Source organism: Siphateles boraxobius, unplaced genomic scaffold (genome assembly GCF_051911475.1).
Source record: "Siphateles boraxobius isolate OS27281-9 unplaced genomic scaffold, OSU_SipBor_1 77, whole genome shotgun sequence".
In the NCBI taxonomy this organism is placed as follows: domain Eukaryota; kingdom Metazoa; phylum Chordata; class Actinopteri; order Cypriniformes; family Leuciscidae; genus Siphateles; species Siphateles boraxobius.
Window position 1 is genome coordinate 19,291,815 of NW_027509205.1, and position 27,024 is coordinate 19,318,838.

The window sequence follows — 27,024 nt, forward strand, 5'->3', positions numbered from 1 at the left end:
ATTAACTAAGATGAGCACATCATCATGAGTTATGATTTATTACACATGATCATTATGTTTTCTTGGTTCTTTGTCTAGGTCAGTAACCTATAGTCACCACTTTAGTTGAGGGGCCACACACATGATGAAGTCATTGGTAGATAATGCTTAGTTAATGATGACTACTGTATTGGACAGACCCCAAAATAGACCTATCGCAACTCATAGCACACAAATTCTGTTGACATTCAAATACAGTAGTCATCATTAACTAAGCATTATCTACCAATGTTTTCATCATGTGTGTGGCCCCTCAACTAAAGTGGTGACTAGTCCTTTGAAACACTGATGAACAATGTGCTATTAATGGTGGCATAACTGTGAACAAAGAAAACATCATGATCATGCGAAATAAATCATAACTCATGATGATGTGCTCATCTTAGTTAATGTTTTAATTAAGGTGTTGTTCATCCATGAAGTCATGAATGAAAAATGTTGAACTTGTGTTAGTTCCTGATGATTCATGAGACATTATTGCATGAATGAATGATAATTCATGTACCCTTACCTTAAAGTGTTACCAAATTAATTAAGTGAGACTCATAATAAACACTAAACTCTCCCTCCCAATGCATGAGACGGAGAAATTCTTCACACTCTTCAGCTCTGAGCTGTGGACGGGTGGAGATGAAGATGTGAATATATGTCTGCTCAGGAGAAAAACACCAGAGCGAGAGAAGAGACTGACTCAAATCAGTCTAAGCTTAAATACAATAACTCAAGACTGAACATGTAAGTATTCAACTCAACTCTATACTTCTATTTAATTTTTAAATGATAACCATTGCCTTCATGTAGCTGATTGTGTGTTTTCTTGCTATTCATCAATCTCTCTTTTCAATAGTTTCAGCTCACACTATGTCTTGTGATAAGTCAGCCATCAACAACTGTTGCCAGGTGGGCCGTTTCCCAGCCGTTAAACTCCAGTCCGACTGCAGTAAAGTGAAGAGCTGCGCTGCAGTCGGCAGGAACTCTTGCAGCTGTGAGACGTGCTGTGGTCGTAAGGCTGTCGTCCTCCAGGATGACTGTAAGTGCAGTGGAGTGTGTGGACAGCAGGGGTACGGCTGCTTCAAGCCAGTTTGTCAGCACAACCCTTGCAGCGACCTGACGTCATGCCATGATCATGGAGTCCAGACGCTCATCCAGGATGAAGGCAGGAGACCATGTGAAAATGAAGTGTCCGTCTCATTCCCAGTCAATAAGTGGAAGAGCTTGAGCGGCACGCCGGTTTGTGATCTACTGACAGAAAGCTGTGATTATGTAGGACTGTGATGTTTCAGTCCTCGGTTCTTCTGTTTAGAAGAATAAAGAAGCAGAAAGTTAATTGCAAAAGTTTAGAATTATAAAGAAGTATCAAATGGAAAATATTTTTTTTACAGACCTAATGTGTGTATGGTTTATTTCTGTTATGTTACTTAGTTTTTCCTTTCATGTTTTTTACATGTTCATCATCTTTCTTTAGTGTGTAATGTTGCTGTTTGAGCATGAAAAAGCTCTGTAAAATTTCAAAGTCTCCATTGTAGTCTTGAGATTTCTTCTGTGAATGAACACATCACAATATTTCTATTTGGGGGCATTTTTGTAATTTTAACAGTTCTGATTCCGCTAATAAATTAATTCTGCAAAAGAAATGCAACTGGACAAAGGTATGATCAAAATTAACATTGTTTTTAGGTATTCAGGTACAGAAACTGTAATCAAATGTAAAATAACACCACTTTATAAATAAAATATACATTATAAATATAGTTACAAAAGTTATTCAGTCAATAACTGCGATTGAATTTTATCTTTGTCTTTTGTTGTTTGATTAACAATAATGACACAAAGTGACAGCAGCCTAATAAACCTGCTGCTGTCTAAGAACTGATACACGGACCCATTATACTGTTATACGTGAGTTCCTCTTCAGTCAGTCAGTCGACGCCATGTCGAGACAGACGAATAGGAATCTCACTAGAGAAGCCAATCTACTTCGAGTGAACTAAACAAGCCAATGCACATTGGCGTGCAATCAATTGCATCAGCTGTTCAGCCTGACAGCGCGGGTATATAATGAGCAGAAGGTGCGACTTCACTTCAGCTTTTTGCTTCGGAGCCGAACACATCGATGCTCTCTTCAAACTCCCAGGAGATTATGAAACTTCAAACCAGCCTTTTTCTCGGACCTCTCCACCCTGGTGCGGGCGTGACAGCACAGCAGCGCGAGCGGTCTTCTCTTCTCTCTCTTTTTTGTTTTTTACTGAGCAAAACAAAAAAGCTGTTGTCACAGCTGGTAAGGTGCGCAGTGAGAGCGCTCAACAGACGTTTTCACGGCTGGTAAGACCAGCGAGAGAGAACAGCGCACAGACAGGTTCACATTCCTGACTGTGTTCGCGGTGACCGTTCCCCAGCATGCTTCAGTCCTTTTAGTCCTTAAAAAGAGCTTACACAAATAGATTGCGTCTTTATCAAGATGACTTTCTATCTGTGTGTTTCTGGATGTGGTCGTTACCTGGGGTCACTCATCGTTGATGAGTCATGTACCCATTGTGGGAAGATGACCATCTCGGAGCTGCGATCGAGATGCTCTTTCCTGCAAAGGGGCGGAGTCCCCGTGCCTCTGCCTCAATCCAACCCTCCCCAGAGGGTTGCTTCGAGCAGTGACACAGGAGACCTGAGAATTACGGTTAGCCTACTTTTATAGCTTTTTTTAGATTACTATTATAGCCTACGTGTAGACCCGGTCTCCTCCCGTTTTCTCACCCTAAACAGGTAGAAGCACAGAGAGGTCCGGCTCTGTCGGCTTGCTGCACCTTACTGTGGACCCTTATTACTCCAGAGTGAAAAACCTGTGGAGTCCTCGAACACCCTTGACCCGGACATGGCGGAGCGTCCGACGCCAGGCCTTTATCCGCTGAATCCTTGAAACCGGGTCTCGGCTGGGTCCTAAATGCGTAACCCTACAGGGATGCCTCCTAACGGAAGCACGTGTCTTTCTCTTGGGCTAAGTCACCCAGTATTCATTATTCATGTGTAGTACAGCCTTCGGGCTAGTTTATATGTAGAGATAGGTATGTATACATATGTATATAGTCCACATAACTCCTTGAAGAAAGTGGCTTACACGGCGTACTCCTTCCTCACAGAAAGGGCACGCTTTTCCAGTGTTATCCAATAACAACAGTGACAGGGACACTCTGTGTAAGCCTCCTCCTATCGTCCTTCCAGGCAAGGAGTAGAGGCTTGCACAGGGCACTGGATGGGGTGCAGCAGCTGTGGCCCTTTGGTAGGGATTCCTATTAGTCGGTCTCGACGTGGCGTCGACTGGCCGACTGAAGAGGAACGTCTCAGTTACATATGGTAACCCTCGTTCCCTGAAGGAGGGAACGGAGACGCCACGTCCCGTCGCCACATCTGCTGCTGCCCGCCAGGGAGGCCAGCTTTTCAGGCTTGGCTCCTCAGCAAAAAACAGAAGTGCAATCGCACCAGCTGCTCATTATATACCCGCACTGTGAGGCTGAACAGCTGATGCAAATGAATGCACGTCAATGTGCATTAGCTTGTTTAGTTTCACTCAAAGTAAAAACAGCATGCAGGTTTTCTTGCGCTTGAATAGTTTAAAGTCATATTAAAATGCACACAGAGAAATCAATAAGAGGAATCAAAATTTTAATCACATAACAAGTTTCCGATTTTAATTATACATAAAGGGTTAAAAGGTACCATCAGCCAACCTGGCAAAATTACCTGCTTATTACAAGGCTACTTATCAAATAAATACACAGATGTAAAATATTGATTTAAGTGGATGTTATTTTATTATCCAAAACAACTGCAGAGTGCAAGAAGGGATGTGAAACTAGAGCAGCATATAGGAATATGGTCATAGTGTAGAGCATAGATTTATTTCAATAGCAGTTTCTCAGATGAGCAAGGAAGTTATTTAAAGGGATACTTCAGCTCTGGGAAGATGAATGTGTATTTAATAGTGATCATTTATATAGTAGAAATGTGAAATTGTTTTTTAAATTGAAGCATTCTAGACTGAGAAAAGGCAGAAAATGTATTTTTTACTCAGGTGGCTGAAAGACAACAACTCCCAGAATGCACTTGCTTTGCTGCCCTTACGAAGCCAAGCCACTCCCAAACCACGCCTACCGGTTACAGGCGGCAGTATCCGAAAAATTTCTCCACACATTCTCTAGGCTAATACATACTGTAGTAACAGTAAAGGTTTATAAAAAGAACCACAACCAATGTGAGTTATAACTTTTAATTAAAAAAATAATTAATATTAACACTTTTACACTCAAAGCTCTTCCAGAGCTTCAGCTGTTTCCTTATATTCATTCACAGTATTGTCCGTCAGGAGCTGGATATCTCCGTCTGATATCCTGGACAACACAGGTGGGCAAAACGAGACGATAGCCTTTACTATGTCTCTCGCCTTGTAGGACCCATTCCATAAACTGACGCTAGGCTGTTAGGCGTCGGCGATATTGTCTACAAAACAGTAATGTTAAGAACAACGTTAGCAATGCGAACTATTTGCACATACAGTATGCTAGCATAGATGTAAATATAACAACAATAGCTCAGCTGACTACGCGTGAAGAACATTGTGATAATGCCGAGTGTCCAAACTCTGTACATTACGTCTTAGTAAAAAAAAAGAAAAACAAACCAAATAATCACTTTACACTAAGCCCTCCGTTTGTCCCTGAGGGCTTTGGCTGACGTTTCCAATTTATCTCGTCCTGAAGAAAATGGCATTGCTGAAATTCACGACAGCAATAGGATTCTCTATCTGTTTCCATAGGCGCACAGCGAGAGCACTGACAGCTCCAGTCCGCCCCAGCTGGAGTCTGGCCGGGCTCGAGTCAGGTGTTGGTCCCCTGCTGCAGCAGCTGCTCCGGCCGCCTCTTGTTCCTCCATCTCCCGCAACTGTTCATCGCTGTATTGCGGCTCGTACAGGTAGCCGCGGGCATCAGATTCGCGCAACAGATATTCGAAAACCCCTTCTGCCATTTCAACTTCAAAACTACCTTCCGCCATCGTGATTAGACTACTATACAAACTTTCTACACAGAGCAAGAGCCTGTCAGCTTAGCTTCTACAGAAAGATGGCTGACACTATCTTTACTTTCTGTGAGTGAGATCCTGCCCCATATGGGCGTGGTGAAAACATGCAGAACTAGCTACTAATACTGGCTGTAGTTTTAAGCCTCTGGCCCAAAAATCCTCCGATGACACAAAATGACGATTTTTGCGTTACCGGAGGATTTTTCCCAGACTAAAAATACATAAATCTCTCATATCAGGGGGATATGTGGGGAGGATGCACGGTAATTCGAAAATACTACTGGTTTTCTACTGATACAAAGCTTAATGCTAAATCCTGAAGTATCCCTTTAACCAATCTCCTGAGTCACAAATGCCATTTGATTAATGATTCTGGAGACAGGAAAATGACGTGATGACAAAAATTATGGCACCACAAGAATATACACAGACCTTCACGAGAAAATATCCAAAATCATGACGAAGACAGCGGAACATACAAGTCCAAGTCATGCTTTTAAAACACCTTATTTTTAATGCAAGAGCAGGTGCAGCCATTGGTAATTTAAATGTGTGAGGCTTCTGGTATCATTCACTTCAAGTTATTTTAGCTGTACAAAACAGTCCGTAATTGAGGTTCTCTCAACAATATGCAATATTCTAACTTGTTATCGTTATCATCACACTGGCTTGTAGCACAAATAGTTTTAGTTTACTGCACTTTGTTATTGTTCTTTATCTCCCTACAGCGCTAATGAATCAGAAGTCTCACACGGTCACAAAAAATATCTTTCTTCCGCATTGCAAAATTAAGGAGCCCCTAAAGGGACAGGGGGATAGAAAAAATATGAGATGGGAGGAAAAATTACATTTCATTTGCCTTCTATCACAAGCGTTTTGTAGTCGCTCGCAAAACTTTTGCATTCTTTGTGTGCAAAAGTTGCATCCTAAATAGTTTAAACTTTGCCGCAAAGTCAGAGTCAATGAAATAATCATAAAGTTAACTGCCTTCGATTTCCAACACGTCTCCTATGTAGGATACTTAAAATGGAGAAAAAGTAGCCTGACTACTGACCTTGTGTATGAAATGAAAATAAAAATGACAAATTCATAACTACATATTTCACATGTTACCAGAGAAAGAAATGGTTATCTGTACCTCATCAATGTGCTTTAATGAGGCGATTCTTTATATTAGGTTGCAATAGTGTCGCATTCTCGAGGAACAGCACGAATATGGAAAGGTTCAGGAGCAGAAGCGATACCAACTGTTCTTTTGAGACTTAGCGTTTGTCCCTCAGGAGGCAGGAAGGTAAAACGCTGCATCAGCGAGATAAAGAAGAGGAAGAGCTCCATTCCAGCGAGCTGCTCACCTGGACACATCCTCTTACCTGGAAATCATGATCTGAATCAGTAAAGCTGAGGTAAACTTAATAAAATCTAATTTTAGTGTACATTAGTTTATACACTATCATTCAAAAGTGTTGGGTCAGTAACTATTTTTTAAATTTTATTCAGCAAGGACGCATTAAATTGATCAAAAGTGAGAGTAAAGATGTTACTAGGGATGAAAGATATATCGGCCACCATATTGGTATCGGCCGATATATGTTAATTTTTAATGTTATCCTTATCGACCCGATAAGAAAATTTGGCTAGTATATTAAAGCTGATAAATAATGGATTATTTCCTTCAGCGGAGACACTTCAGATTTGCACTGTTCACCATGATGGTTTTGAATTGCTTGAAATATGATTGGAATCACTTTAAAAAATGGAAAATACAGTAAAGTGCAACACGTGTGGCTCAAGTCTGTATTATAGGCTACATACAATTATAATGAAAACATCATAATTATGTGCCAATATATTGTTGCTGGACAAAACTTTCATATCGGTGCATCCTTAGATGTTACAAAAGATTTCTGTTTCAAAGAAACAGAACTCTTATGCTCTTATGAACTTTCTTTTAATCAAAGAATCCTGAACATTTATCACAGTTTCCACAAAAATATTAAGCAGCAAAACTGTTTCCATATTGATAAATGTTTTTGTGCAGCAAATCAGCATATTAGAATGATTTCTATATGAAAGATCATGTGATACTGAAGACTGGAGTAATGATGCTGAAAATTCAGCTTTGATAACAGGAATAAATTACATTTTAAAATATATTACAAGAGAAAACAGTTTTTTTAAATTGCAATTTTTTTTACTGTATTTTGATCAAATAAATGCAGCCTTGGTGAGAAGAGACTTATGTGTAGAGAGTAGTGTATGTGTGCATGTATTTATTATTTTATATTATTACCTACCTATTGAAAAGGGGATAAAATTTTCTCTCTTCAAAAATTTGCCATTTTCATCCAGGAAGTGTGCAGGATTGAATTCATCCGGAGTGCTGTACTCTTTCTTGTCCTGTAAGATTGGCTTCAGCATCGGCAGCACCATCACACCCTGTCATTGGACAAAACATAAGAAATGTTAAGAACATTACAAACATTAAACAAAGTGTTTGTTTACTGAAATAGAATCATGTTATCGGTACAATATATTGTTTTTTTTTTTAAATCTGTATGTTTACCAAATTTAACCCTTGTGCGTCAATTTTAAAAAATTACTCTGAGGTCTTTAGAGGACAAAATTGTCCGTAGCAAAAAAAATTACATAAAAATATGAAGACCACATTAGATCCCAGCAAAGCATTATATACACAGCGCTGGGATTTCAAACCTGAGAAAATGGCAGCATCTGGTAAAAATAAAAATTAAATAAAAAAATAAAAAAAATAATATTTTTTATTATTTTATTATATATATATATATATATATATATATATATATATATATATATATACAGGCCCTTCTCAAAAAATTAGCATATTGTGATAAAGTTCATTATTTTCCATAATGTAGTGATAAAAATTAAACTTTCATATATTTTAGATTCATTGCACACCAACTGAAATATTTCAGGTCTTTTATTGTTTTAATACTGATGATTTTGGCATACAGCTCATGAAAACCCAAAATTCCTATCTCAAAAAATTAGCATATCATGAAAAGGGTCTCTAATCGAGCTATTAACCTAATCATCTGAATCAACTAATTAACTCTAAACACCTGCAAAAGATTCCTGAGGCTTTTAAAAACTCCCAGCCTGTTTCATTACTCAAAACCGCAATCATGGGTAAGACTGGCGACCTGACTGCTGTCAAGAAGGCCATCATTGACACCCTCAAGCAAGAGGGTAAGACACAGAAAGAAATTTCTGAACAAAAAGGTTGTTTCCAGAGTGCTGTATCAAGGCACCTCAGTGGGAAGTCTGTGGGAAGGAAAAAGTGTGGCAAAAAACGCTGCACAACGAGAAGAGGTGACCGGAGCCTGAGGAAGATTGTGGAGAAGGACCGATTCCAGACCTTGGGGGACCTGCGGAAGCAGTGGACTGAGTCTGGAGTAGAAACATCCAGAGCCACCGTGCACAGGCGTGTGCAGGAAATGGGCTACAGGTGCTGCATTCCCCAGGTCAAGCCACTTCTGAACCAGAAACAGCGGCAGAAGCGCCTGACCTGGGCTACAGAGTAGCAGCACTGGACTGTTGCTCAGTGGTCCAAAGTACTTTTTTCGGATGAAAGCAAATTTTGCATGTCATTCCGAAATCAAGGTGCCAGAGTCTGGAGGAAGACTGGGGAGAAGGAAATGCCAAAATGCCTGAAGTCCAGTGTCAAGTACCCACAGTCAGTGATGGTCTGGGGTGCCATGTCAGCTGCTGGTGTTGGTCCACTGTGTTTTATCAAGGGCAGGGTCAATGCAGCTAGCTATCAGGAGATTTTGGAGCACTTCATGCTTCCATCTGCTGAAAAGCTTTATGGAGATGAAGATTTCATTTTTCAGCACGACCTGGCACCTGCTCACAGTGCCAAAACCACTGGTAAATGGTTTACTGACCATGGTATTACTGTGCTCAATTGGCCTGCCAACTCTCCTGACCTGAACCCCATAGAGAATATGTGGTATATTGTGAAGAGAAAGTTGAGAGACGCAAGACCCAACACTCTGGATGAGCTTAAGGCCGCTATCGAAGCATCCTGGGCCTCCATAACACCTCAGCAGTGCCACAGGCTGATTGCCTCCATGCCACGCCGCATTGAAGCAGTCATTTCTGCAAAAGGATTCCCGACCAAGTATTGAGTGCATAACTGAACATAATTATTTGAAGGTTGACTTTTTTTGTATTAAAAACACTTCTTTTATTGGTCGGATGAAATATGCTAATTTTTTGAGATAGGAATTTTGGGTTTTCATAGGCTGTATGCCAAAATCATCAGTATTAAAACAATAAAAGACCTGAAATATTTCAGTTGGTGTGCATTGAATCTAAAATATATGCAAGTTTAATTTTTATCATTACATTATGGAAAATAATGAACTTTATCACAATATTCTAATTTTTTGAGAAGGACCTGTATATATATATATATATATATACACACACACACATACATACACTTTATAGCTAAATGGCCCCGGGATTAAAAATGATTCTTTTAATGTGTTTCAATAACTGGCATTATTAACACAGGTAAAATTATATAGGCTATGAAAAAAAAAGTGAAAAAAAGGTAAAAAAAAAAAGGTCAAATCTCCTTAAGGATGCACAAAGGTTAACTCAAATAAACTCATTCTCGCTTCTAACATAATCGTTGAATTTGTGCCAATTTAAATCCTGTACAGTACAGTAATGCAGTAGCTAATGAAAGATGAAGCAATTAAAAAATATATTTTCATGCAAAACTTTTTATGCTTAATTTTGATTTTGAAAAATGCTTTACTTGCCTTTGGAATGAGGCATCCTGCTACTGTGGTGTCTCTGCTGGCAACTCTCGGTGGAATGAAGGCAAGAACATTCGCGAACCTCTGAATTTCATGCATCACAGCGTAGGTGTACGGCAGATGTGTCCTGTCTTCCATCAACGGCTGACGTGTCTGTCCAATCACCTGATCGATCTCGGACTGGACTCTCTCTATGGAAAGTGAACATGCAAAGTATGTGGACAACACATTTGACAAACAAGTAGGTCATAGGAGCGGAGCGGCCCACCTTGCACATCTGGATACTTGGCCATGTAGAGTAAAGCCCAGCTGAGTGATTTAGCAGTGCTTTCTGTTCCGGCTCCAAACAGATCCAACACACAGTGTATCAAGTTCTCCTCTGTGAACTCTGCTTCACTGTCCTTACTCTGGGAAAGACGAGAGAGAGGATTCAACGGACAGATGGGGGGTTAAAAACAGGTAAATGGAAAGTAAAAAAATATGGGATGAGTTTTGTGAACAAATGCATCCTTTGAGTTCAATTGATTTCATTTGAAATGCATGAATTATCAGTCTACAAAAATTCGAAATCAGAAGAGAAGATTTCCTGAAATCATTATGCCAGGATCTGATAAAACCTGTTACCCTCTCAATTTCATCCAGATAACAGTCAATGTAGTCTCTAGGACTGGAAGGGTTTCTGTCCTCTTTGTGCTTCGTGATTTCCTCCTGAAAAAAGAGCTTCAGCTTGGAAAGGTTGGCAAATGCAGTCTGGTGCTTTCCTGGCAGCAACGACATCACGGTGGGAAACGTGTTATACAGCTGTTGAGGGACAAATACATTTGATCATCAGTATTTCATCAATCTTTGCAGTAAATCTCACATTTTAGTACCATTGATCTGGCTTCATAGCTAACATAAAATAGTCATGATTTTTTTTTAAATACATGGTCCTGGAAGAGTTTGGATAATGTTGTCGGCATGTCGAGAAGACGCCATTCCCTTTCGTTGTCACTCCGAGTTACGTCGGATGACGACGAATGGGGTTTCGCTTAGAACACCTATCGACTTCGAGTATTACAAAACGAGCCAATGGCAAAGAAATGCCATGGGTCTGCGGAATTTGCATAGCGTATCTCCGCCTTACCTCGTGGGTATAAAAGGAGGACGCCGGCAACAGGCAGATATGTTTTCGCTTCGGAGCCAAGAGTATTTCTTCACTCCACAGTCATCTCTGACTTCGCTCTACGAGACGAGCTTCTCTCTCCGGTGTTGGTGTGACGGCGATCTGCAGCGAGCTCACAGTGCCTGCTGATCTGTGCAGTAATCTGCCAGTGTGTGTGTGTCTCCCTGTGCGCTTCAACATCGCGGAGTTTTTTTCTCTCCTCTCATAAAAGAGCTCGCACGCGGCACGTCTTTTAAAAGACGGCTCGCCCGTGCATTTCTGGTTGCAGCGGACTGGTATCGGACTCTGATGGGCACGAGCGCTGTCTAGTGTGTTTGATCATGCTTGAACAGCGCTCGTGGGTGACTCATGTTCTCGCAAGGGAACGTGATCATCGCGTCATATATAGGTCGAGACTCGGTGAACTCGCAAGAGTGAGAGTCCCCTCATCCACCCCCCGATCTTCGGCTGGTGGCCAGGGTGACCTGAGGGTTACGGTCTGGAACAAGGCGCCGACTACGCGTCCGTGACCCCAGCCCCCCTCTTCAATGACGGTGCCCGCTAGTGAACTGCTGATTTCCGCGAGTCTACCCTATGGTGGCCCGCGTGTTTCAGTTGAAGCTACAGAGGAAGATGCCATGTCTGTTGCAGCATCACTAGGTGGGCTTGAGTCTTCTGGAAGTGAGGGCTCGTCACAGCTGCCACCTTCCGGTGTGCATACGGCTGTGCCTGAGTCTGATCCGGAGATGACGGCCATGCTTTCCTGGGACGATTGGTTTTGGGTAAGGCCGCCGACCCTCGTCCGTGGCAAACCCCAATACCTCTCTTCCCGGACGTGCATGATGAGATCTCGAAGTCCTAGAAGACCCCCTTGTCTTCTCAGGACCGCTCGCTGATCTCATCCGCCTTTCCTCCCCTCGATGGGGCCGCTGCCCTTGGGTACACTGGGGTTCCCCCGGCTGAACGCTCTGTTGCGATGCTATGTGTCCTCAGAGTGCTTCTTCTCGGCGCAATCCTAAGCACCCGCCCGTGGCCTGTAGTTTTTCGTCTACGCTTGTGGCGAGATCCTGTAGTGCCACGGGACTGGCAGCCGCCTCTCTGCATGCCATGGCTGACCCAGATGCTCATGGACCTGCACGAGGGCGGGACTGACCCAGGGCTCTTCACTGAGCTGCGCGCCGTCACTGACCTTGCTCTCCGAGCGACGAAAGTGGCCGTATGCTCCCTGGGTCAGGTGATGCTCACCATTCTGTGGCTGAACCTGTCTGATGTGCTGGATGTCGCACGGACCCGTCTGTCCGACATTCCCATATCCCAGGTCGGCCTCTCCGGCGGTGCGGTTGAGGGCTTGACCAACAGCTCTCAGCCGCTCATGAGCAGACTGACGTTGATTCTGTCCCGACGGCCCCGCCGTCCGCCCAGGTCCCTCGGTCTGCCCACCGCCGAAGGCGCCCCCCCGCGGCTCCCACCCCGCCCGTTCACCGGGCCGGCTCTGGGGGCCGCGGGCGGACGCCACAGCCCCTCTCCAGCCCCGCCCCCCGCTACACGCCGGGTTAAGCGGCGCTCCTGAGACGGGCTCCTCGGGGATGGAGCAGACTGAGGTTGACTCTGTCCCGACGGCCCCGCCGTCCGCTCAGGTCCCTCGGTCTGCCCACCGCCGTGGGCGCTCCCCCGCGGCTCCCACCCCGCCCGCTCAGCCGGGCCGGCTCTGGAGGCCGCGGTCGGACGCCAAAACAGTCCTCTCCAGCCCCGCCCCCCGCTACACGCCGGGTTAAGCGGCGCTCTTGGGATGGGCTCCTCAGAGATGGGACTCAGTTCTTTCCAGGAGCTGGTAGCAGGACCACTCCTTTCCCCGGGTGAGCGCCGGGGAAGAATCCTTATTCTCCAAAGAACTGACTCTCCCGTCTCTGAGCACAGAGAGTTCGGACGACACAGAGCGCCGCCCACATGCCGTGCTCTCCTCGTCCCCCTCTGTCCCGGAGGTGGTTGACACGGCGTGCCGTCCACGACCGCTTCGCCCCTGTCCCCCTCTGTCGCCAGACCCTTGACAGAGCAGGCCCCTGTGGAACGCTGGTCCTTCCCTGGCCTCCTCTGTCAGGGTGCGGTTTTGACCTTGCCCCCACACCGGGCCGCTATGCCGTCCACGTCTGGGCCGGTCATTCCGCTTCGCTGCACCACCGGAGGGACGTCTGTGGTTCTCGACGCCGCTGGCACAGTTGGGAGCCTGCCTAGAGCTTCCCTTCTGTTCCGCGCGAACCATCGGCTCGGCTATGCGATTCAGTTCGCACGGTCTCCTCCCCACTTCAGGGGAGTCCGCTCCACTTTGGTCGATGGCTATGCCCTATCATGAGAGCGGAGGTTGCTACCTTACTGGCGAAGGGTGCGATTGAGACTGTCCCTCCAGCCGAAAGGAGGTACAGGGGTACAGCCCCTACCTCCTTGTCCCGGAGTAGTCTGGTGGGTTACGGCCAATCCTGGTCCGAACCGCTCCCTTCACAGGCTGCCGTTCAAGATGCTCCTGGCCAAACGCATTTCTGGATGTGTGCGGCCACAGGATTGGTTTGAAGCGATCGACCTGAAGGACGCCTACTTTTATGTCTCCGTTCTCCCTCGACTCAGACCATACCTACAGTTTGCTGTCAGGGCGCGCGCATATCAGTACCCTGTTTTCCCACCAGGTTTGCGAATACAGGGACCCAGTGCTTCGGCACCTAGCTCGTCTGGGCCTTCGGGTCAACCGGGGAAGGAGTAAACTTTGCCCCGTGCAGAGGAGCTCTTTTCTCGGTATGGACTTGGTCGCCTTCTCCACTCAGCCATTGCTGACTTGCCTGAGACTATCAAGCGCAAGAGTGCGGTTCCACTGAAGTTTCTTCAGAGGCTCCTGGGGCATATGGCATCTGCAGCCGTGGTTCGCCGCTCAGATTGCTTCATATGAGACCGCTTCAGCTTTGGCTCCGCGAACGAGTCCCGAGGTGGGCATGGCAACACGGCACCCTCCGAGTACCAGTTACTCCGACCTGCCGTCAGACCTTCACCCCGTGGTCGAACCTCAGTTTTCTACGGGCCGAGTACCCCTGGAACAAGCTTCGCGGCATGTTGTTGTAACGACAGATGCCTCCTCCACGGGCTGGGGTGCCATGTGCAATGGACGTGCTGCCGCGGGCTCCTGGACAGGACCACGAACGCCTCTGGCACGTCAATTGTCTCGAGTTGCTGGCCGTACGTCTTGCTTTGCGCCGCTTCCGGGCCGTGCTCTAGAACCAACACGTACTAGTCCGTTCAGACTATACCGCCTCTGTAGCGTTCATCAACCATCAAGGTGGTCTACGCTCCCGCCGTATGTCGCAACTCGCCCGCCACCTCCTCATATGGAGTCAGAAGCATCTGAGGTCGCTTCATGCCATTTATATCCCCGGAGCCCTGAACTGTGCAGCCGACGAGCTCTCACGGCTTCAGCCCCTCCCGGGAGATTGGCGACTCCATCCCCAGTCGGTTCAGTTGATTTGGGACCAGTTCGGGGACGCACAGATAGATCTGTTTGCCTCCCACGACTCGACCCATTGCGCCCAGTTTTATTCCCTGACAGAGGGCACGCTCGGCACGGATGCTCTGGCGCACAGTTGGCCGCAGGGCCGCAAGTATGCGTTTCCCCCAGTGAGCCTTCTTGCGCAGACCTTGCGCAAGGTCAGGGAGGACGCGGAGCAGGTCATTCTGGTCGCGCCATACTGGCCCGCCCAGACCTGGTTCTCCGAACTAGTACTCCTCGCGACAGCACCTCCCTGGCCGATCCCTCTGAGGAAGAACTTTCTTCCTCAGGAACGGGGCCACCTATGGCACCCTCGTCCCGATCTCTGGAACCTCCACGTGTGGCTCCTCGATGGGACGAGGCAGGTTTGAGTACCCTACCACCAGCGGTGGTGGCTACCATCACTTCCGCTAGGGCGTCGTCCACGTGACACGTCTATGCGTTGAAGTGGAACCTCTTCGTCAGCTGGTGCTCTTCTCACCGAGAAGACCCCCGGAGATGCTCGATCAGCGTTGTGCCTTCCTTCCTTCAACAGGGGCTGGATCGAAGGCTGTCTCCCTCCACCCTGAAGGTCTACGTTGCCGCTATTGCCGCACACCATGACCTCATCGAAGGTAAGTCGGTGGGGAAGCACGACCTGGTTATCAGGTTCCTGAGAGGAGCGAGGAGACTAAATCCGCCCCCTCCTCTCGTTCCATCTTCGGACCTCTCAGTGGTTCTAACTGCCCTGTAGAGTGCTCCATCTGAGCCCCTGCAATCAGTCGAGCTTAAATTCCTGTCTATGAAGACAGCGCTCCTGGTTGCACTGGCCTCCATCAAGAGGGTAGGGGACCTGCACGCATTCTCCGTTGACGAAGCGTGCCTGGAGTCCGGGCCGGCTTACTCTCACGTGATCCTGAGACCCCGGCCTGGATACGTGCCCAAGGTTCCTACCACTCCATTCCGGGACCAGGTGGTGAACCTGCAAGCGCTGACCCTGGAGGAGGCAGACCCAGCCTTGCACTGCTCTGTCCAGTACGCGCTCTCCGCGCCTATGTAAACAGGACGCAGTGTTTCAGGACCTCAGACCAGCTCTTTGTCTGTTATGGTGGGAAGCTGAAGGGAAAGGCTCTCTCAAAGCAAAGGTTGTCTCACTGGATAGTGGACGCCATTGCTTTGGAATACCAGCAGCAAGGTCGACCGTGCCCCCTTGGTGTGACTGCCCACTCCACCCGGAGTGTGGCATCCTCTTGGGCTCTAGTGCATGGCGCCTCGCTAACAGACATCGGCAGAGCTGCAGGCGGGGGCGACACCTAACACATTCGCCAGATTCTTTAATCTCCGAGTGGAGCCAGTGTCCTCTCGTGTACTCGCTTCAACCAGCTAGTACCGGACCCGCTCAGGTGTCTTCGCTTGCTCGCCATTCCACTCCACGGACTGGATACGTGCGATATTCTCCTCAGGTGAGCTTCCCCGGAAGCCCTGAGCTCCTCCAGCACTCCTGACGTCGGCGCCAGTGTCTATTGCCTGCGTGTCGGCTAGGTGCCTCCCGTGTGCATGGTCCCTCCTCTGAGCGACCCCCACATGTGTATTTCCACTGTAAGCCTCTTTGAGCATGTGTCTTTCCCTTGGCAAGCCACCTTGCCACCCCTGGGGTTGAAATATTCCACCTGCGGCTGGACACCCCAGTGTTCTCCATATGTCTCCTTCGGGTCATATGTGTATTCTCTAAGTCCCCCCCCTCTGGGTTGGCAGTAATTGCATATTTCCCCTAAACTTTGGGATATGCTCCCCAGTGTACCTTGGTATTCCTGTGCTAAATAGGAGTCCTTCGTCCGTGCCAGTCTCACGACAGGGATCTCAGATTTACGCAGGGCACTGGAAGACAGCTGAGAAGGTGGCGTGATTAGACTGGTAACCCCATTCGTCGTCATCCGACGTAACTCGGAGTGACAACGAAAGGGAACGTCTCGGTTACGTATGTAACCCTCGTTCCCTGAGTAGGGAACGGAGACGTTACGTCTTCCTGCCACTTTCCGCTGTACCGCGGGGATCGCCTGAGCTCAGTCTTGGCTCCTCAGCGAAGAAACATATCTGCCTGTTGCCGGCGTCCTCCTTTTATACCCACGAGGTAAGGCGGAGATACGCTATGCAAATTCCGCAGACCCATGGCATTTCTTTGCCATTTGCTCGTTTTGTAATACTCGAAGTCGATAGGTGTTCTAAGCGAAACCCCATTCGTCGTCATCCGACGTAACGTCTCCGTTCCCTACTCAGGGAACGAGGGTTACATACGTAACCGAGACGTTTTCTGCACTGCAAAAGCAAATCCACTTTGCTGCACTTCAAATGTACGAGGATTCGTGCCGGAATTGAAAACGTGAAAACCGATGCATCGTTACTGTTCGTATAACTTTGTATCAAGTGCCGAGGAAGATCAGAGCTGAAATTTAGATATTTTAATGGCCATTTGGTTTCTGACACGCACTGTAAGCCGTCGACCAACTGCCCAATTAGAGCAGAGCAGGCTCACGGAAAGGAGGAGTTTAGAAAGACCGAATCCTTTATTGAATTAATTTAGATACTGTGAGAAAAGATCTCATGCTGCAATGTATTATGAGAAAATTTAAGTTTTTCTGACCTTGGAATCATGTAACCCTATTCTAGTAGGCTTAAAACAAAATAGCATAATAGGCAAGGCCAGTTTTTATTAGGAGGACTTTTGTGAAAAAGGTCCATTATAGTAAATTTGGTCTCATACCCGGCCCCAGACATTGATGGGAAGCTTGAAAGTGTCATCTGAATACTGCAACAGCTCATGAAAACGATGGTTGTCATACTCAAACTTGTAGCCAAAAACCAGGCTGCATATTATATTGCCCACTGCGTAGTTCAAGATGTGATGAGGATTGAATGGCAAACCTTGGAAAGCAAAAGAGAGGAAGAATGGTTACGGCTGCAAACCATACTTTCAAATCTTCTCCTGTAGAGAGCAGTATACTTGTAGCCTGTTCAGATGTTTGAATTCAGGCAGAAATGGTGCTCTGACCTTGCTTGGTTTGAAAAGTACTACAGACAAAGAGACACTCCTGCAGGATGGAGTTTTCTAGCGTTTTCTTGCCCACACCAAAATACTTCAGTGTTGCCAGAGCAAAACGCCTCTGATGACGCCACATGTGCCCACCGGAGAAGATCAGACCTAGATACAAAGAGACAAAAAGAGCAAAATCTATGATTGCTGAAGTGTTTTGCACTGAGGCTATGTAAACACCCTTTTTACAAATGTAATTGGTAACATCTATTATTTATGGTGAACTGATCATTTGCTGCTGGTTGTAATATTTGCGCTACTGGATCCTACAAATTGTTGGCATGTAAATGTGAACAGTCATGTGTTAACCAATATGGTTTCCTTCCATGCATTTCTTAGTTTCCATAGTATTAAATGAATGAACTTCCTTATTTCAAGATAGACAGGAAAATTCAATTTCTCACATTACATTAAATCCAGGATCACTGTAACAATTTACAGAATGTATGAACAGTCATGAACAGTTCTGAATGTTTTCAATGACAAAGCTTGCTATTCTAGCCACTGCAAACGGTAATTTTACCAATACAACAGTTCTGGGGCACTGATTGAAAATTATAGCAAAAACATTTGATATTTCGTACAGAAACACTGTAACATTTTAGTTCAGTATCAGCAAAAATAAAAACATTTGTTGTGTCTGAAAGTCCATATTACACCTTGAATAAAAGGCGAATTACAAGATGTTTCCTGACGTTCGACAAAAAGATGAATTGGTGAGCAGTTTTATGATTGATAACAGACTTAGTGTTTTTGAACATTTTAACGTGTAAAATGGTGTGCGGTGTTCTTTTAGCTGTTTTTACCTTTCCCTTTACAGATTCTGTCATTCACAGGGAAGTACGGCCGGTCTGTGAAGATGTCCGCCTGTTCCACAAATGCCTCTTTGAAAGTCTCATATCCAGTGAGCAGTATGCAAGGTTTGTTTCCTAGATAAAATGTGCTCACATCTCCATACCGTTCAGCAATCTGATCAACATGTCAACTTGTAAATGTACACAACTGATTTAATAAAAATACTGGTATGCATCTGAAAAAAGACATACCTTCGGAAAAATGTCCATTGGATCGCTAAAGCCTATACTCATTACGTTTCCAAGCAAAGGCAGAGGGAAGGGTCCTGGCGGCATGTTCTTTGACTGAACATCTAGCAGGTGTTTCACCAACAGCAGCACACACAGAAATATCAGAAGTCCCTGAATATCCATCCACTGACCCATCAACTGTGACAACACGGACGCCATGCTTACTGAGACCAAAGAGATTTTGCACACATAAATGATCTTTATAAGTAGCCCATTCTTCAAAACTGTAATACCACGTAGGTCACATTAAATGTATGAATATCAGTGAATTACATATAAAATACCAAAGCAAATTTCTGTCTGCTCTCAAATGCTGCAGGGGCTTTTCTCAAAACTATCAATGGTCAAGCCGGTGTTTAAAGGGATAGTTCACCCAAAAATGAAAACTCTGTTTACTTAATTTTTGTTCTGAAGATGAACGAAGTCTATGAAGATATTTTGTTGAAATCTGATAGCTTTCTCTTCCCGTCGTTGACAGCTAACTTAACTACTCTGACGCTTCAAAAAGTACATGGAGAGATCGTAAAACTAATCCATATGAATTGAGGAGTTTAGTCCAAGACTTCTGAAGAGACTTGATGGCTTTATGATGAACAGATTTAATTTTATTCACATAAACATTCATCAACTCACACGTCAGTTGGGACTTGTGGTAAACAGAAGCTCACTGTGAACTGAGTGAGCTCGCAGATTTCAACAAAAAGATCTTCATTTGTGTTCTGTAGATGAACGAAAGTCTTACGGGTATCAGGACATGAGAGTGAGTAAATATGACAGACTTTTCATTTTTTTCAGCTGTCACTTTGTTTTTAGAGGACGTATGAAGTCAGGTTCAGCGGGTGTAACGTTAGTTCATCTCATGTTTCACAAATTGTAATGCACTTTCTCATTATTGGGGCACTATTGTCCAAGTATTGAACACGACTTGTATTGTTATAATGCATTTTAAGCACATCAAATTCCCAAACACTTTTGGGTTAATTATAATGAACCCATTTGCTAGGCACACTCGCAAAAGTTGTAGTGTTTTACTGCACAATACTACTGCAAAGTTGTAGATGAAGGAAACAAGTTTGTACTTACCGAGAGATCACAGCGTGTCCTAATTTCCCCTCAGGCTTTTATCAGTAAATAAAGAAAACGTCTCGGTTACGTATGTAACCCTAGTTCCCTGATAGGGAACGAGACGCTGCGTCAAACGCTGCGGGAACGCCCCTGCGTTGTGCGTCATGAAGCACGTATGGAATCAGCCCAATGGAGAGATGAAACGTCATAGGCGGGTGACGTCATCGACCAGGAAACTATAAAGCACCCCAAAAACACAAGCGCATTAGCTTCTGATAGGCTTGAAGGAAGCGCTAACGGGAGTGCCGGGAGTATGGCGGAGCGACGCAGCGTCTCGTTCCCTATCAGGGAACTAGGGTTACATACGTAACCGAGACGTTCCCTTTCAAGGGAACTTCGAGCTGCGTCAAACGCTGCGGGAACGCGAATACCCACGTCGCCATAGGACCAAATGACCGTCATGTGAGACTAGCGCACAGAGGACGAGAGCACCTGTGCCCCAGGGGTAGAGCTTAAGTCTAGGTCATAGAACTTAATAAAAGTATGCGGTGAAGACCATCCAGCCGCATCACAAACATCACTCAGGGAAACCCCCGACAAAAGAGCTTTAGAAGCAGCCATACTCCTGGTAGAGTGAGCTCGGACAACCAAAGGTGAAGGCTGGCCAGCCGACTCATAAGCAAGTGAGATAGCCTCAACCACCCACTTGCTCATTCTCTGTTTAGACGCCGGACACCCTTTCCTGGGTGGCCCGAAACATACAAAAAGTTGTTCTGATTTCCTCCACAGGGCAGCTCTGTGGACATAAGCGTCTAATGCCCTAACAGGGCAGAGTGAATTAAGTTTCTCCTGGTCCGATGACATAAATGGAGGAGGACAGAAAGCCTGCAGAACCGTAGGTCTAACAATATTAGTAGGAACCTTAGGAACGTAACCTGGTCTAGGATGCAGAAAAGCTTTAACCATGCCAGGTGCAAATTCCAGGCACGAGGGTGAAACCGACAGAGCCTGCAAATCTCCGATTCTTTTTAGTGAAGAGATAGCAAGCAAAAAGATAGTCTTAAAAGTGAGAAACTTCTCGGGAACTTCTTCGATAGGTTCAAAAGGAGCTAGGGAAAGACCTTCTAATACAATGGCCAGATCCCAAGTCGGCACCCTCGTACGAACTGCTGGCCTCAGCCTCAAAGTGCCACGGAGGAAACGAGTTATAAGCGGGTGTCTCCCAAGAGAAACTCCACTGAAAGGGACGTGGTAAGCAGCTAGTGCCGCCACATACACCTTTAGTGTGGAGGGGGATAACCCTGTGGAGAAGCGCTCCTGCAGGAATTCCAGCACTGCACCCACTGGGCAGTTAACTGGGTCCTGCAGGTGTTCTCCACACCAAGAAGTGAAAAGTTTCCACTTCAAGGCATAAAGCTTCCTCGTGGATGGAGCTCTGGAGTTAAGAATGGTCTCAACAACCTCGGTTGAGAGACCGGAGTCTATGAGCTGGGCCCCCTCAGAGGCCAAGCCCACAGTTTCCACAATTCTGGGCGGGGGTGAAGTATCGTGCCCCCCGCCTGGGAGAGTAGATCCCTCCTGACCGGGAGCTCCAAAGGAGAACCGTCCAGGAGAGAAATCAGGTCCGCAAACCATACTCGGGCCGGCCAGAACGGGGCTACTAGTAGTAGACTGACCCCGTCCCGGCGGACCCTCTCCAGAACTCCTGGTAACAGAGCAATCGGGGGAAAGGCGTACAGACGTGACCTCGGCCACGGCTGCACCATAGCATCCAACCCCAGGGGGGCTGGAAGAGTGATGGAGAACCACCGATGACAATGAGTGGTCTCCTTGGAAGCGAATAGGTCCACCTCGGCGCGACCGAAACTCAACCAAAGGAGCTCCACCACCTCGGGGTGGAGTCTCCATTCCCCTGGCCTCGGCCCCTGCCTCGACAGGGAGTCTGCTACCACATTCAAATACCCAGGGAGATACATTGCTCTCAGAGATAGTAGCTTCCCTTGGGACCACAGGAGGATCTGACGGGCCAACTTGTAAAGCCGGCGAGACCGCAGGCCCCCCTGATGATTTATATAAGAGACCACCGACGTGTTGTCTGATTGAACTAACACATGATGGCCTCTCAGGTCTGTTAGGAAGTGTTTCAGAGCCTGAAACACAGCCAACATCTCTAGACAATTTATGTGCCACGAAAGATGATGATCCTGCCACAGACCTTGGGCTGGGCGACCACTCATGACCGCCCCCCACCCTGTGAGGGAAGCATCCGTCGTTAGCGTTATGCGACGACAAAGAGCCCCCAGCACAGGACCTTTGGATAGGAACCAAGTTTCTCTCCACATGACCAGAGCACGAAGGCAGCGCCGCGTGACTTTGAACGTGCGGAGCGGATTTCCCCTCGGGGAGAATCCCTTGGTCCTGAGCCACCACTGTAGCGGTCTCATGTACAACAGGCCGCAAGGTATAACGTTGGACGCTGCTGCCATCAGACCCAACAGTCTCTGAAACTGCTTGACAGTGAGTAGCTGGCCTAGCTTCACTTGTTTCACAGCTGAGAGAATCGAAGCGATGCGGGTCGGAGAGAGTCGCGCCCGCATCGATACCGAATCCCAAACGACACCCAGAAAAGTGGTCTTCTGGGAAGGAGATAATACACTTTTCTTTGCGTTCAGCCTCAACCCCAACTTTCTGATATGAGCGAGGACGACATCTCGATGCCGAACCGCCATCTGCTCGGTCTGAGCTAAAATCAACCAATCGTCGATGTAATTGAGAATACGAATGCCCTGAAGCCTCAGAGGCACTAGTGCTGCATCCATGCATTTCGTGAAAGTGCGGGGAGATAAAGCTAGGCCAAACGGAAGAACCTTGTACTGGTACGCCTCGCCCCCGAAGGCGAACCTCAGGAACTTCCTGTGTTGTGGAAGGATGGACACATGGAAGTATGCGTCCTTCAGATCTATCGTGACAAACCAGTCCTCGGACCTGATTTGAGACACGATCTGCTTGATAGTGAGCATCTTGAATTTTAGCTTCCCTACCGAGCGATTCAATATGCGCAGGTCTAAAATTGGACGCAACCCCCCATCCTTCTTTGGAACGATGAAATATCGGCTGTAATAACCTGACTCCAAACTGGGAGGAGGAACCCGTTCTATAGCCTCTTTTTGAAGGAGCGTTTTCACCTCTTGTTCCAATACCAGAGCCTGCTCGGGGCCCACCACTGTGTGCAGAACCCCTCTGAATTTTGGTGGACGACACCTGAACTGGATAGCATAACCCTTTTCTACTGTCTGCAGGACCCAATGAGATATTTTTGGAAGGCTTTTCCACTCTGCCAGAAATTCTACTAAGGGTACCAGCCTCTCGAGACTGGCCTCTGGTGTAACTTGAGCAGCAGACGCAGCGCCCTGTAACGGCGCACCGGCAGGGAACAACTGGTCTGACCGCTCTGAGACCCTCCTCAGAGGGAGCGAGCGTCCCTCGGGAAAGCGCTCGCTGGGATCGTCTGTGCCCCGGCATAAAGGCGGGGTTGGCAGAACGAGCCCCTGAGGGCACCGAGGAGGAATGGGCACCGTAAAAAGAGGTGAACACCTTTCCGCCTCGGTGGGGACCACCCTCAGCATCCTGAACGGCTTGGCGTCAGGACTTCTTCTTAGCCGAAGCCTTCTTAGCCAATATAACTGTCCTCAGATCAGTTCTACTGGGAGAAGGCTTCGGCTGAGAGTGTCGCGGCTGAGCCCACTGTCCAGCAGGGGGAGCACGAGACGCGACACTCTGCCTCTGCTGCGCTCTATGTGATGAGCTCGAAGACGGCCGGGGCTGCTCCCGCCCAGCAGCCCCAGGGACATGAACTTTAAGGGGAAGAAACTTTTTAAAAGCTGCAGTTTGTTTCTTTTCTTCTTGGAATTTATCGATAACTGAATTCACAGCATCACCAAACAACCCCATGGGAGAAAGAGGAGCATCTAAAAGAAAAGCTTTTTCTCTCTCTTTAATATTAGTCTGATTTAACCACAAATGTCTTTCTGCGGCCACCAGAGCTGCCATAGAACGACCCATTAATTTGGCCGATTCTCTGGTGGCACGCAGGGATAAATCAGCAGCCTGACGCAGTTCGCGAACTACGTCAGTACTGACCTCCTCACTCTCACTCATGTCCCTTAGCAGATCAGCCTGGTATGCCTGCAAGATTGACATAGTATGCAGACATGACGCAGCCTGACCTGCTGCCGAATATGCTTTACCCACCAAAGCCGAAGTGTTTCTTAAAGGCTTGGTGGGTAATGCCGGTGCCTTAAAAGATGATGCTGCTTCGGGGGAGAGATGGCTCGCAAGCGTCTCTTCCACACGAGGCAACGCACCATAACCATGAGCCTTGGCTCCCATAATATTAGCGTATGTTGAAGTCTGGGGACTAAACACTCTATATGACACCGGTTTTCTCCATGATTTCGACACCTCGGTGTGGAGATCATGGAAAAACGGCAGGCACCGGCGTGGAGGCTGCACACGTGACGGCAAAAATCTCTCATCCAACTTTGATTTAGAAACAGACTCCTGTCTAGTCACTGGCCATTCAATATTAAGTTTTTCAACAGCTCTTGTTAACACCTCCATAAGCTCATCACTCTCAGGAGTGTGGGGTGGCGAATCCTCCACATCTCCCTCAACACTAACAACATCAAGTTCCTCAGAACTGGATAGCATTGGTGCCTCAGCCCGAGCGGAAGAAACCGCAGCGCGTGCTTCCGAACCCGGGACTGAGGCACTGGATCTCACAGGTGAAGGGAGAGATAAGGCAGAGCCCGTCTCAAACCCCGCTGTGAGATCCATCTGCGATCCCCACGATAAGCGCCGCCGCTCTGCCTCGGCAGAAGCGGGACCCGAACCGCGGGGAGCGCGCACCGAACCGCTCTCCTCAAAGAGCGACCGGCGGGAGCGGAGCGTCCTTAACGGCAAACGCTCGCAATGCTCACAGTCTGCTCCCTCGAGAGCAAACTGGGCATGCTGAACTCCCAAACAAACAACACAAAGATCATGTGTATCCCCGCTCGTTAAATAACGCGAGCAGGGAGGAACACACTTTCTAAACTGCTGTTCGTCCGCCATAATCTCTCAATATATATATATATAGGGATAAATTGTTTGTGTGGTGCAGGGTATGTAAGACAGACAATATCACACAGGGACAGATTCACATGTAGCGCGACTGAAAGCACAGAAGCTAATGCGCTTGTGTTTTTGGGGTGCTTTATAGTTTCCTGGTCGATGACGTCACCCGCCTATGACGTTTCATCTCTCCATTGGGCTGATTCCATACGTGCTTCATGACGCACAACGCAGGGGCGTTCCCGCAGCGTTTGACGCAGCTCGAAGTTCCCTTGAAAGGGAACAATGCCACAGGCTACCGTAGATGCTCTGCAATGTCATAGCCTCAACACGTTCAGAAACTTCTCAACACATCTCACATTTCAAGCCCTGATTCGCTTTGCTACTTGATCAGTTTTGATAGTAGCCTACTTGAACAGGTGATCTCAGAGGCGTCGTTGCATAGACCTCCTTGTCTCTTTTAAAATAAACGAATTAATGAATAAATAAATAAAGGTGAGAACCGTAAAATATTATTTTATTTTAGGGAGTACATTTCAACCACGTTAGTTCAAACGTTACCTGACGCCAATTCGCTAAAAAATAAATAAATAATACAACATAGTGATGATTAGTTTTTTGGACAAAAACTGGTAGAATGCTGCTTACAGAATGCAGGTCCGGACCATTTGACTCGTATCTTTATTGTCTTTTATATTCTTCTGTTATCTCGTCAACGTAATGTTATATAACGTATGAATTGTTCGAACATGCACCTCTTCCATCAGGGAGAGTGAAGGAAATAGACCGTACAAAGTTCGAACCGCAGGGTTAATATCGCTTAGTGGACGCGAATCTTATCATATCGCTAGTAGATTGCTAAACTTGATATTATAGCTTTTTGAGCTATCAAAAATACACGGAGGCAGGATTGCAGTGTGAACAGCAGCTGTGTTTTTTAAATGAACGTGGTAAGCGTCAGAAAACTCGCATCTACCCCCCCAATTCCCATTGGGACGTGTCAAATATTATGCATGGGTCACGGTGATTTGTGAATTGTCCGTAGATCAGTGATGTGTGAGCTTGTGTATGCCCCTAATATAGCCTACGTAATAAGATTATCAATAGTATTTTCAGATAACGAAACTATAAAGCAATTAGAGTGCGAATTTACTGCATATGCCAATTATATATTACACAAGGTTTGTCACGTTCATTTGAGATAACCAAAGCAGCAGTAAACCCGTTCGAGAATTTGAATCGGACGCTTCATTGACATGATCAATGCATATATCAAAAACATTTTTTTTAATAATTTTAACAGTTTGTTAACTGTTAAGACTGGTCCATTGGATTAAGCTGCTGACTGGTGTGCAGTTAGTTTTGATGTATGTGTAACTGTGCTGTGGGCTGTGATCTACTTCGTGTTATCTTTCATAATCTTTTTGTCTTAATTGATATACAATGTGTGCAATTACTGTATTGATCCATACGTTCTTTGAACTCATTCATGGAAAATAGATGGGAGACAGCACAAAGTACAAAGGTTGTAGGATCTTAATTGTTTTCCTTTATTTTTTAGCATCATCATATTTAATAAAAAAAGTAATAAAACATAAAACTACATAGCAGAAATATCCCAACCCTCACACACACACACACACACACACACACACACACACACACACACACACACACACACACACACACACACACACACACACACACACACACACACACACACACACACACACACACACACACACACACACACACACACACACTTACAGACAATCTAGTATCTCCAATTCATCTATACTGCATGTTTTTGGATTCTGGGGGGAACCAGAGCACTTGTTGTAAGCCTAAACTTGACATTAACTGTAAATATCCCTCAAATCTGATTGGTTGATTGAAATGTTGTTCAAAGATTAACAAGGAGGTTGATCTAGGAACAAGTTTTACTTGGTAAAATCATGTTCACCAAATTCACATTCACCATATATAAACATAGGCTAACAGCAGAAAATAAAATTTTTACCTTGAGTGCTTTGAGCAGTGGCTGCTGGCCGAAGATGTTGCCAATGAGAAAGCAATCAGTGCGTGTCTCTTGGTTGTTGCTCAAT

At 46.3% G+C, this 27,024-nt stretch overlaps 1 protein-coding gene across 4 annotated transcripts; it reads right to left on the bottom strand.

The window, feature by feature from the left end:
• Positions 1-3,676: 3,676 nt before the first annotated feature.
• On the bottom strand, positions 3,677-27,024 carry LOC143726103 (cytochrome P450 2J4). Of its 4 annotated transcripts, XM_077219115.1 has the most exons (12): positions 26,940-27,003; positions 19,826-20,043; positions 18,704-18,906; positions 18,464-18,626; positions 17,616-17,765; positions 17,328-17,488; positions 10,542-10,718; positions 10,186-10,324; positions 9,921-10,108; positions 7,401-7,542; positions 6,245-6,476; positions 4,282-4,527 (listed from the first exon to the last, which is right to left on the bottom strand). In XM_077219115.1, the coding sequence occupies exons 3-11, from the start codon at positions 18,899-18,901 to the stop codon at positions 6,280-6,282; spliced, it is 1,515 nt and encodes a 504-aa protein (XP_077075230.1). In that variant the 5' UTR covers positions 18,902-18,906; positions 19,826-20,043; positions 26,940-27,003; the 3' UTR covers positions 4,282-4,527; positions 6,245-6,279. The 4 variants fall into 4 exon arrangements, with proteins under 4 accessions (XP_077075231.1, XP_077075228.1, XP_077075229.1 ...); XM_077219116.1 differs by lacking the exon at positions 19,826-20,043 and having other exon boundaries at positions 3,677-4,527; positions 26,940-27,006; XM_077219113.1 differs by lacking the exon at positions 19,826-20,043 and having other exon boundaries at positions 3,677-6,476; positions 26,940-27,024.

Coding starts and splice junctions, on each gene's coding strand:
- LOC143726103 (XM_077219113.1), bottom strand. CDS start 18,901: ATGGCGTCCGTGTTGTCACAGTTGATGGGTCAGTGGATGGATATTCAG. Junction 10,719..17,327: donor CCATCAATGTCTGGGGCCGG/GTATGAGACCAA, acceptor GTCCCTCAACAG/CTGTATAACACGTTTCCCAC. Junction 6,477..7,400: donor TTTTATCCCCTTTTCAATAG/GTAGGTAATAAT, acceptor CATGATTTCCAG/GTAAGAGGATGTGTCCAGGT.